The sequence below is a fragment of the Nilaparvata lugens genome, chromosome 7 (genome assembly GCF_014356525.2).
Source record: "Nilaparvata lugens isolate BPH chromosome 7, ASM1435652v1, whole genome shotgun sequence".
NCBI lineage: Eukaryota > Metazoa > Arthropoda > Insecta > Hemiptera > Delphacidae > Nilaparvata > Nilaparvata lugens.
Window position 1 is genome coordinate 13,964,200 of NC_052510.1, and position 13,337 is coordinate 13,977,536.

At 35.2% G+C, this 13,337-nt stretch overlaps 1 protein-coding gene across 5 annotated transcripts in view; it reads left to right on the forward strand.

Annotated features, from left to right (window-relative positions):
• LOC111051029 overlaps window positions 1–13,337 on the forward strand; it is a 196,347-nt gene that overhangs the window by 39,034 nt on the left and 143,976 nt on the right. For all 5 annotated transcript variants that reach the window (XM_039432107.1, XM_039432099.1, XM_039432100.1 and 2 more), the window contains exon 2: window positions 7,775–7,834. In XM_039432107.1, the coding sequence (XP_039288041.1) occupies window positions 7,792–7,834 (43 nt within the window). In that variant the 5' untranslated portion in view covers window positions 7,775–7,791. The remainder of the gene's footprint in view (window positions 1–7,774; window positions 7,835–13,337) is intronic.

A 13,337-nucleotide genomic window follows, 5' to 3' on the forward strand; every position in this document is an offset into this window, starting at 1 on the left:
TTTTATTGTATCTAGTGTCATTAAAGTAGGCTATAGTTATAATTTTTCTTATCGATTGTCAGAAGACTCCTCCATGCACACGGACTTGACGCCCAAGCATGGAGTTATTCATTTACTTTTTACTTGTTTTTCATATTAATGTTACAAACTAATTTATCGTGTTTACTTTGTTTTTACATACTATGTAATGTATAAAGTTTTTGAATAAAATGAATTGAATTGAACTTGGGACATAAACGCCTTATACCATGCTATATCTTTTATGCCATATGAGTGATACCACTCACCAATATGTTTAATCCTGGATGAAAGTAGGCTACTATCAAAATCATTGAAATAATTTTGGATTGATGCGATGATGATGAAGGTAATAAAATTCTGAAACTTGGACGAATAATTCTATTAATATTCTTGGAACATACACAAATGATTATATTATATATCAGTTCGGGTTCATAGAATTGGCTCACTCGGAACTCGCTGACTCCATGTTAAACTGCCGTATTAATCAATACTACACCGATGGTGGAGTATTGGAGTATTGGATGGTGGATGGTTGGAGTGATCCGTTGTATCTTGATAGAGTGCTTGCGTAGCAATCTAGAGTTCCCCGGGTTCGAGCCCACTCTGAGCCAAACGTTTTTGACAGATCACTCCAGTGTTATCGGATGGGCACGTTAAACTGTCGGTGCCGGCTGAAGTATGACAGTCTTAAAGCCCATTGACGGCTGAAATGATATATTCAGGCGAGGTGGAACTTCCGTCAGGAACTCCCCACCAATAACAGCCATACGAATATTATTTATACTACACCGATCAGAGCAGTTTTTATTCATATGGCAGTTTAACATGTCAGCGAGTTCCGAGTTGGCCAATTCTATCAACCCATTAGTTCTACCATAGAGAAGAAATAGCGTATCAGTTGTATTGTATCAGTCTTGATTTGTTGTCAATATCTTGTATCATTTGTCTCTGGTTCTACTTATGCAACTGTAGACGGTGGCGGTTGCTGTCTGTCACTCGTGAGAATAAAACATATTTCAAATACTAATATCGACATGACATCAATGAAGGAAATCAATGTATATATTTGATCAATAATTGAATGAGTCAGAAACCTCATTTCAACGCAGTAATATGATATCACGCTGATACCGTATTTGTCAAGAATCCACTTACCATTGCATTCCATTCGATGTTATTACTCATTGAGCGATGTACAAATATTGGACAATAATGGAAATATGTGCTCCAATCCAATTACTGCCGCCGAAGCGTTATCATAACAAGTTCTCATCTCAATAAACCTCCAATATTCATGTCGAAACACAAAAACAATCGTCGTGAAAGGCTCTATTGCGTGCCACCGACAATCAAGGCGAAGTGGAATGGCGACGGTTGGCCCTTAACCTGAAAACTCGTAGATTATTTGAAATAAGGGCATTTTGTTAGGGCCTGTTAATAGATAAGGACCGCGTTGAGGTCCTGGTGGCTTTTTCGGCTATCATAAATAACGGTCTACCGCCGTAATAACACCTTATTAGAAGGAGTGCCATGTAATTAAATTCCCATCACAGCTGCGCTCTGTTGACTCCAGTGTTAAGTGTCTTGAACAATTGTAACAAATAATGGATTTCATGTTTCATTTTCAACTGGTGACAAATGTGAATAAATTTCAACGAAGTAGGCTTAATGTTAAAAGCTTTGTATGACAAAGGATAAAATATCCTTCCAGCTGAATGAAGTATGGTAGTGATAATATAAGTGGAATTCCAGAGTATCTAGAAATCTAGAGTAACTAGAGTATCTAGTAATATAATAGGTATCTTCATGGTATTAACACTGATTTATAAACAAATAAACACTGATTTATAAACAAATAAACACTGATTATTAACAGATAAATAAACAGACAAACACTGGAAAATATCACTGTAATGATATTTCTCCAAGTTATTCAAGAAAGATGACAACTCCAAAGTTCTATTGTCAAGTATGATAAAAAAAGAAAATTGAGTTTAATGTATGATGTTGCAAATAATATAAAGTTTTCATTTTCTCCTATCATTTAGAATCTAGAGAATTCATCTATTTAGTGTTGAATTTATGACACTCACTCACTCTCAACTCCCGTATTTTATTTTCAGTTATTCAACAATTAATTTCTGATCATTATTTATGATTTATCACTTGCTTCCAACTCCTCCAATCTGCGCTTTGACTCTAGTTTCATGAGCTGACAGGTTGAAGACATCTATCAAATCAAATCAATTTTATGCTCATCCAAAAACACAGCTCACAAACAAAAATATAAATATTATACATTATTTAAGAAAAAAAAAGTTTTTGAACAATGGCATCAAAAACAAATCAGTTGAAAGAGAGTTATCATGGTGTATTTTAGTTCAATCAAACTTCAATTAATCATCAAAATTATATGAAATAAGATTCCAAAAACTATATGATCAAGTCTATCCGAAGAAAAAAGTACATTATTTCAGAAGCTCAAGGATTTTAGAAAAGTGGAAAATGAATGAAGTAGTGAAATCAGATTGGATTTAAGAATAAGAATAAGAATTTTATTTGCCATTAAACATATAAACATCAATGCAATAGGCTTCGTCAACAAAATATAAATTTGAAATACATATTACAATATAATATATAACATGAAAACTAATTATAGCTCACAGTCTAGCAATACTACTAATATCACAGTCTATAAATTCTCTTAAGTTATAAAATGGATTCTTTTTCAGCCAATTCTTTACCACTAATTTAAAGCTTTTTTCTTGCAAATTTCTCATTGCTATGGGGAGTTTATTAAACATTACATGCCTCTGATACATATGACTCCTATGAGTTCTAGACAATCTTACATAGGGTGTGAGAAGGTCACCGTTTTGTCTGGTATTGTAATATTTAGTAAAATTTAATAAAATTTTGAAATTGGTTTTGCTGATACAGATATCCTCAGCGTTAATATTTATAAAACTGGAATCATAAGTCCATTTTCACTCCATATTAATGGAATGCAAATCTCATTCACTCAATATCCATATTAATATCACACATGAGAATTCCATCCTCCATAAATTTGAAATTGAAGTCTCATGAGACTTACGACCTCTACACATTTATTCACACTTGAGTTCATTTTCGTCCAACCTATCAAGAAAACATCCAACAATATCACATCAGAGACAATTTTAGTCGAGACATTTATAAGCCAGACCTTTACACGCGCATTGAACTAGCATTTTGTTCTGTGGATATGAGTGAGAAAAAATCTCTACAGCTTCACTAATATCTGAAAAATAAATCGATTAATCAATTCATTCATTCTTTTCAAGCTCTATATCATTTACTCCATACTATTTTCTCCCCTGTGACTAGACTGTATACTGATTCTCTTAATGCTTTTCGTATTCTTCTCTTCTCTTCTCTTCGCCACTCTTCACCATTTGTATTCTTCTCTCATCATCTCACTGTCCTCTTCTGTGAATGTTCTGTCATCTTCCACGTCTCCTTTTTCTTGAATTATTCCTTCTACTTTCCTATAGAATGACATCATAGTTTCTTCTCTCATTTTCCTTTCTTCGGAAACTTTCAGCTTCCTTTTCATCCCAGTCCAACTTTTCTATCCTCCCCTGTACCTTCTCAGCATTTTTCATTTTCCATCTCTTGCGTTTTTCCTCAATCTTCATACTTTAATATTCCTTATCGACTTCTACACGTCCTACTCCACTTTCATCTTCTTCTTCTTCTTCTTCTTCCTCTTCTTACTGGAATATCAGAATCTTACTCTTTTCTTCATTCATCATCTCATCCTCTCTCCTCTATTTTTCTTCTTCACTCACATCTACACACTTATTTTCAAATTCATCCTCTCAAAGTCCATCACTTTCATCTTTTTTCCAACCTTCTCTTCATTTTACATCTCTCTCTACCTCTCTAATCAAATCCAATCAGACCAGCAAATGTAAAATATATAAAAAATAGATATCAAACATTTCCTTCTACACTCACCGTCTCTTTCTCCTTCTATCTTCTCTTCTCCTTACTTCTACTCAGTCCTCTCTATCCAACTTCACTTCTGTTTCTCCTTCTCTTATTCTATTAAATTTCATCTTCCTCCCCTTACATGTCTCCTCAACATTTCTATCTATTAATCTTCTCTACGCCCATCCATCTCTCAATTTCATTCTACTCATTATTTCCTCATTCTCTTCCTCTTCATCCCACATCATATTTATCACCTCATCTTTTCCTCTTCTATGTTTTTCACCTCTCCTGTTCCTTACTCTCTTGTCCCTCCCTCTCCTATTGCAACCTCTCCTCTTCCTACCGCTTCTATTCCTACCTCTTTTCTTGCTCCCTCTTTTATAACCACCTCTACTATTTCTCCCTCTTTTATTCCTACCTCTCGCATTCTTCCCTCTCCTATACCTTCCCCTCCTATTCCTATTTCTCCCTCACCTATTCCTACTCCTCCTATTCCTATTTCTCCCTCTCCTATTCCTACTCCTCCTATTCCTATTTCTCCCTCTCCTATTCCTACTCCTCTTATTTTCTTAATTTATATTTTGTAAATTCATCTATAATTTTACTGTATTGTAAGCTATTGTATATAAGTGAATAAGCCAGTATATATTGTAATCTACATGAATAAAGTACTCAATCAATCAATCAATTAATCAATCCTCCTATTCCTACCTCTCCTATTCCTACCCCTCCTATTCCTACTCCTCCTATTCCTATTTCTCCCTCTCCTATTCCTACTCCTCTTATTTTCTTAATTTATATTTTGTAAATTCATCTATAATTTTACTGTATTGTAAGCTATTGTATATAAGTGAATAAGCCAGTATATATTGTAATCTACATGAATAAAGTACTCAATCAATCAATCAAACAATCCTCCTATTCCTACCTCTCCTATTCCTACCCCTCCTATTCCTATATCTCCCTCTCCTATTCCCATTTCTCCCTCTACTATTCCCACCCATCCTATTCCTATTTCTCCTATTCCACCCTCTCCTATTCCTAAATCTCTCATACCCACCTCTCCTTTTTCTCCCTCTCTTATTCCTAGCTCTCCTATTCTCACCTCTCCTTTTCCTCCATTTCCTATTCTCACCTCTCCTTTTCCTCCATTTCCTATTCTCACCTCTCCTATTCCTACCTCCCCTATTCCTACCTCTCTTGTTTCACATTCCATCCGTTTCCACTTTTCACTCGATGCTAGTTGCTTGGCTCGTTCTTCCAGCCGCCGACTTTATTTGTTGTGACAGCCCTGAAATATCATTCCGACCTTTCGCTTACAGAAGGTGGCAAACAGACCTGTTGCCAGGGGGGACCCGTTGGTGGTGGGGGGCTTGTCAAGGTGCTCCCTTCCCCCCCACCGATTAGAAAAACGAAGAGGGCTCAGAATGCAAATGCTCTTGGTGACATTGTACTGTGCTCAGGCTGTCCTGTACTGCTTACCAAATCGATTTACCAATTCCTATTACTGGTCCTTTTTCCTCTTCCTTTCTCCATTTCTGTTAGTCTCTCTATCACTCTTTCTCTCTTTCTGTCTCTTTCTCTCACTTTCATCAATTTCTATTACTGGTACGTTTTCTACTTCCTTTCTCCATTTCTGTTAGTCTCACACATCTCTGTCACTTTTTCTTTTCTTCTCACTCTCTCTGTTTCCCTCACTGTCTCTCTCTCCATCTGACCGTTTCCTCAAATGTTTGCACTTTCGTTCCTATTTTATCTTTTATTCAATGTTCCCGTCTCTGTCAACCGCACATAAACATACGTTACTTTCTACTTCCCACTCACTTCATCCACTTATTTCATCATAGCTCACTCATTTCCATTGTAACACACATTTCTGTAGACCAATATCATATTTTGAAGAGATAATACTTCTCTCCACCACAACTCATATGATTTCATAAGATTAGTGACGTTTCCTGTAATTTTATCGAGCTACTAATTATTCTAGTTTCTTGAGTAGTTTATATATTCAATAAGAATCACGATTGAAATGTTCAACTGGTTAACAGAGAGCTGTCAGTTGTTCTGAGTTTCGCGTTCTTTAAAACTGCATGGAAACAGGAGTTGATTGTTGAATTATCACGAGAGAAAAAAAGTTTATCGAAATATTGAATTTACGATACTAGCTCTTAGTCTGTAGTATCTTGTACTGATCTTCAATTGATGGATTCATTTGGAACGTTCGTTCATATGTCTATAAATCATATTTTGTATTGTATTGCATTTTGTGAACCTCAATTTTTCAGGTATTCCAAAACCTTTATTAATGAAAATGAGTAAGATCTACTGAGAATTTTATATAAATTTCATTGTATGAATCTATTGAATTTTTAAAGTGAAACTCCATAATTTTAAGCCTCATTGACTGCTATTCATATACCATTGTTCTACAACAAACGGAAGCGAATAGAACTCATGAAGTATTGAAAATTGTTATATTGTCAACTGAAAATACATGAATTCAATAATAGTCATGACGTTGTGCTCAATAATGCATGTCAAGATTATGAAACCTTTCATGTGATGTAATTTGCCTGTCAAATCCATTTATCAGTCAACATCGACCTATTCGATAAAGCTAACACAATATGTGTAATGTAAATTAAAACTGGTTTGATGTATTTCATAAAAACATTACACTAAACTAGAAATTTTTCAACTTTGATCAAGATACTACGTCCTGTTCAGGTTCTCTAGTGAAATTTGAAACTGTCAGTATTGTGATAATGAGAATCATTGATGCTACTCAGAAGGAATAATGACAGGTAGATCTGAATTTAGTGAGATCGAAAAATAATCATCACCAAAACAAGGTCGTTTGCAACTGGAGAGCGTTCAGAAAGTCGATTAATTTTTGTTTGAAAGTAAATCAGCCGGTTTGTTGTTGACAGGTTCCCACTTTATTCCTCAGAATATAAGATACTTATTGGAAAGTTGTTGTTAACGAGGCTTAATGGTGTTGCATTGTCAATGGCTGACACGTTTCTCACCTCACAACTCACTACCCCTCTCTCTCTTTCTCACTCCTCCTCTTTCTTCCTCACTCCTATTCACCCCAAAGAGCCTCACCCATTCTCTTCGAAAAGCCTCAAACCTCTGTCATCCACGCTTCAAGCTCTCATCGCAATGGCACCGCATTGTTTTGAAGCTGTCAACCATAGTGGCTGACTGAAAACTTTCCGGAACAGCTTCATAATTTTCACCGGTCTACATATCTTTCAATGACGTTGAAAAACTAATTATTTATTCAGCACGATACTTCAAAATAGAGAGGGAAAGAGAGTGTAAGAGAGATGATATAGATAGTGTAAGTGAAAATAAGAGAGAGAGAGAGAGAGAGAGAGAGAGAGAGAGAGAGAGAGAGAGAGAGAGAGAGAGAGAGAGTGAGAGAGAGAGTGAGAGAGTGAGTGAGTGAGATAGGTAGGCTGCCTTCATTTTAACCTGAAGGGCGGAGTTAGAGAGACAATGTAAAAAAGCACATGAGTTCATGAGAACGGTAGAGTACTGACAAAAAATATCAACCTATATTATCATTTGATCTTTGTTCTCTCAATTTCATAAACATCAACAAAATTAGTAATTTTATACTGGAAGCTGATTTGAATTTTTCATGATTACTAATATTGAGTTAATATTTTGGGAACTATAGTGAGATTCCATTTATAAAGTCAACACCAAATTAACATTGGTCTTGATTGTTATCATGATTTCCTAATTTCTTTTTCAGATTGGCATAACACAAGAATGCTCGGATATTGTGTTGCCGCTGTTCTGATATTTGCAACAGGTGAGTGCTTCTGAATATTTATGGTGAATTATATTTCCACTTTTCATACTTTGATAATTCCATTACAAAATTGATGCAAAACAATTGTCTTTTGGTGTAACATGAAAACTGTTTGAAAACATTCTCCCTTATCATTAGAATAAAGAAACTGTTTCCTAGTTGAACAACCTTGATGCTGTTCAACTACAAAAATTGAATAATCATCAAACTTGATTTAAGTTGAACAGCCTTACATGTATTATATGTATATTACATGTCAATACACACATGTATATTACATGTCAAAATATAAACGAGAGTCTATATGGAGGAATATCACTCTGCTCTGTAATAGCTTCTTGACAGGCGAAGATTCTCACACTTTTCTGACAAAATTCGCTGAGTTTTCATGTGAGATTCAGTGAGCATTGGGACCGAAACACAGTACGGCGTAGATTAGGCAACAAGCTTTACATCATTCCATACAGGACTGATGCTGCGTAATAATTACGCAACAATTTGTTCAATAATTATTATTGAACAAATTATTACAGATTTATTAAAAATTGTTGCAGATTTATTAAAAATTGTAGGAATGTGTAATCAGAAACTCCATAGTAATTATATAATTCTGATCTCAGTTAACTGCTAACTGAGCAATGATCCTTCTGTAGATCAGGATAGTTTAAAACTAACAAGTAGTTTTAGTTAACAAGTTAGTAGTACTACTAACAAGTAGTAGTTTTTCAACTTCCTGTATTGCGATTTTTCAGAAGAGAATAACAGATCAGATGGACTATTTTTTGAAGTTTGTGTAGGTCTCGAACAACCATCAGTCTGATGAGACCAACCAGATTTGGAGAGAATCTGATCTATCCATGTCCTCTGGAACATAAGTTACACTTATCATGCTAATCTTTGGATCAATCACTACCAATTATCCAATATCTCTCTGAATTATCAAATATCTGGGATCATCTGCATTCATCTCCATACTCAATCTTGGACCAATTGAAGTCATTAGATTTTCAACGCCACGGCTAAGTAACTTAATCTAACAAAATCCCACCCTAAAAATAAAATTGTATGATAATGATTTTACAGATGGGGTATAATAAGATGAACCCTAGTTTTCCGGTGCGGGGGCGGGCAGAAGTTGAGAGTTAAGCCTAATGCACATCACTAAACGTCTGTATTCCTAATTAAAATTATGTTGTGCTGGCTGGTTGACTCAGAACACTAGATTATCAGATGTTATTGCTCTAAATTGCAAAAATAAATTCAAATTTTTATGCCTACATCGAAAATTGGACAAGTAAAGGAAGCCCAATCTACGTTTTGAACTATGTCATCACCTAAATTTGGGAAATACAGTACCACAAGGATTGTCTTACCATTTATCTACCAATGCTTTACATTAGTGTCGTTTGTTACATGAATGAAAATAAATAAATTGTAATATATAATTATTCAACGAAGATCCAAAATAAATGCAGTAAATCACCCCGAAGACTTCTGCTACTGCAGACATTGACAACAGGGTTAGGTTAACAGCTATATGGAATTTCGATGAGAACTACTATCCAAAAATTAGTTGCCAGCCCGGGAATCGAACCCGGTACCTCCCAATTGCTAGTCAGGAATGCTTACCCTTACACCAAACTGACAATATCTGGATAGCAGCGCTCATTTTATACGAAGCCATAGCGGCCAACCAGTTACAGATAAAATTAAATAGAGAATAAATGCATTCTCTATTTAATTCCATCTGTAAATAAATTGTAGCCTCTTGATGCTATCTGTGGAAGGAGTTAATCGGTCCAGGGATCAGCTTGTGATACCAATCTGCGTTACTGTACGATTTTCAATAAGGCTTGTTTCGTCATAAAGTTGTAAGCAAATATGCTGTAATTTTTCTATTCATTTGAATAAATATGAAAAATCATCATCCACACTGATATACTCAATAAATATATGGGTCACAGTTCTAGAGTGAAGTTCTTGTTCAATAGAAAAATATTTCAAAAATGGAAAATTGTCATACAGTACATTCATACTGTGCTCACACAAAGCTTTCAAAAACTGTTCAGAGAAAAAATATTATCATAGAAATCTCGACTCGACATTTAGAGAAAAAGCGTACTCGCAGCATTGTGGAGTGTGAAAATGTGCAGGTAAGAGCAAGTGAAATAACAATGTGGATGATTATGACGGCAATGATGATGATGACGATGATGATACAGTAATGCCCTGCTATTTTGTCGCCAGCACTAATGAGTCAGCGGCAATGGGGCATTGAAAAGGGAAACACAATGGAAAGGGAGAAAAATCCAAAGAAGAAGGATAACAAAAAGAAGGGGGAGGAGGAGGAAGTGAAAATCTTTCTCAGGGCCGAATAAAAGGGCGCCGGGTGTCGACAAGAGCACAGACCTTTCCACTTCTTTTTATTGTTATCCCTTCAGACCTTATTTCGCCCTTCCTTTAAGGGCGCCTAAGGGAGCGTCTCGATCAATTAGAGAAACAACAATTTTGCGCTAGGCTGGGCTGAGCGTCGCGACGCTCAATGGCTCAAGACGATGGCATTCCATGAATACTGATCGACTTCAGTCCACTCTACAAGTTTACTTTCAGTGGTACATTACTGGATCGACACCATTACAAAAAATCGGGATACTTTCTGATAAAAAATATAACTGAATTCAATTTTATAAGTTCGAATTTCCTTAACGAAATTGTATTTTATGGCAAACAAACAATTTACATTTGAAAATATATGTTAGTTGCAATATTGAATTTAGTCATGATATGGATATTAATATACCTTATATGAATACACATTCCATTCTCATACATGGCATATGGCATACATCATAAAAATTCTGATACTTTTGGAATGTAATCGAATTTCGAGAGAAAGCTTAGAAGAATTATTAAAATTATAGACTAGTTTTTGAATGTACAGTGGAAGATTTTCTTCTATGATTTATAATTTTCCAGCCACAATAAGGTGCGAACAGACTGAGTAGAAGCACTATGGGGGTAGTGGTAGTGTTTACGGAGGTAGTGGTAGAAGTCGCGGTGAAATCGATGTCACTAAACAACTGAGCAATGATTGAAATATTAATACTAAAACATATATTGAAACTAAAACAGGATATCAACACCTGGATCAAATGCAATTACTTCTTCTATCTATGAGATGTTTCACAAAGTGTACTCTTCTGACTTGTGTGCTTGCTTATCCTGCAATCCTTCGTAATTCATCTAGACCTTCAAATCTTTTTTTTTTAAACCTGGTACTATTGGTTTCTTTTTTCATCCTTTCCCTTATCATTCTTCCCCCGTCCCATCCCCTCATATCTACCGTCTATTTACTTTTCCTAAAACCTTTTTCACCTTCTTAAGGATTGAAGGTTTTCCTAGTACATGGATATCCATAGTTGGAAAAACCCTTCAATTTTCCACCCTTTCTTTTCTGTACCGCTTTCTTTTCATTTTGCTATTATGTGTATTGTTGTTGTTTGCATGTATTCTTTTTGTTAATTTCTGTATCAAACTTGTATGTGTGTGTAAAAATAAATTGAATTGAATTGAATTATTACTTGGAGTTATTGATATAAGTATTGATAAAAAAGGTTGATAGTGAGCTTAAATCGTATCATCGATCAGACCGTTCTGTTCGTACCCTAAGTATGTTGGTCGAAGATGGATAAATAATGTCTTCTTCCACAAAGTTGTTGAGAGTACATTTCCTTTCTAACCTATGAAATCTCGAATATTCAATTCCAGTTGAATATTCAAATGATATGACAAATATGTTGAATATTCCAAAGATATTTTATATCCTATGAAATTGATATTATGAATATTCCAATGATATTTTATATCCTATGAAATCTCGAATATTCAAGTCCAGTTCAATATTCCAATAATTCATTTCCTTAACGATTATGCTGAGGAAGGTGGGAATTCAAGAATTGTGTGAAACATGATATATATTTATTATTATCATCACACATTATAATACAAAAATATTTTATGATATATCATTGAAGCAACATTGAAACAAAGCAAGAAGGGGATTGCGATTCAAGAATGAGTAAAGGTGAATCGTAAGATGGAGGAGTAAGACTTTATAAAGTGTACGTTTGTAAGTGACGTAACATCAGGAAATCTTGTGAATGATGTATAAACAGAATTTAGCGCCTCCAAACATAGCTTTCAAGTGCATGAATCGGAGCCAAATTTAGTCAAGAGGGTTCCAAGATATGACAATTGAACAATTTCCAGGGACACTCACAGAGATCGAGTCAAAAGTGGGATTTATATTGAAGTTTCAGTATCGACTCAATGGGGATCATCAATGTTTTACATTAGAAATGCTGAAATTTTGAAGAGGATCTCACTATAGACACCTACAGGAAAACGCTTCTGGTTGAAAATGTCGGGAGAAACGTTGAAACAAAGAGAGAAGGGGACTGTGATTCAAGAATGAGAAAAGGTGAATCGGAGGGTGGAGGCTGAATAGAGGGATAAAATGTCAATCCGAAGTAGGCCAAGGTATCAGTGGAGCTCCCAGTGCTAAGGAATGGATAAGCAGCAGGAAACAGCTGATCTGCATTTACTGCCTAACTTATTCAGCAGTCGAACTTGCGACTCGGATAAATTATTCCAAGCGGGTCTAGGTTTTTCTCCACTTTTCGTCGCATTCTATAATTAACACTTCGTTTTTCAATTAGCTGAAGAAGGAGGAAAGGATTATAAAGGATTCGATTCCAAATGTTCTTGAAGTCTTGGTAGTTTTTCAAGATTGTGCTTCAGTTCAAAAAAGAAAACTTGGAGAGTAACTTTTATTTATCTTGATCACTCTGCAAGTAGTTTTGAAAATAACATTTCCAAGGTTATACTACAGTTTGAAGAAAGGAGCGAGGTTATATTCCTATCCTATAATCTCCATTGATTCGTAGCTGTATTTGTCAACTAAGTTGAAATTTGTCTAGAATGACTGGAAACACGTATTTCGGATCACACAGTATTTGACGAGAGACTATTGACCATTATTGGTAACATTATCTCATCAAACACTACTATGACGTGCTTCCAGATCATACACACGTTTTGTAGAATCTCTGCATTAAAGTATACCATATTCTCATGTACACTAGCGTTTAGTATGTAATACAATAATACGTCATATACATCAGAACAACGTTTCTTATCTTTTTTGTTTTGTTGGAAAAACAATGACGCCATATAACGCTTTTTAATAATGCTAGTGGAAATTCGAAAAATGCCAGCTCCAATTTTATTATGTACTAGTGGGAAACCCGTGATCTACAAGGGTCTATCTTGAAACTTAACAAACTGAAAACTTGACGTGATGGAATCTTGAAGAATTGGAAATAGGCCTAAAACCTTCCTCGGTTAATTAAGAATCTATATGAAAAATTCCAAGTTAATCAGTCCAGTAGTTCAGATGCGATGATGCGTAAAACATAGTTTGCCTATCCTGTACGAATATAAG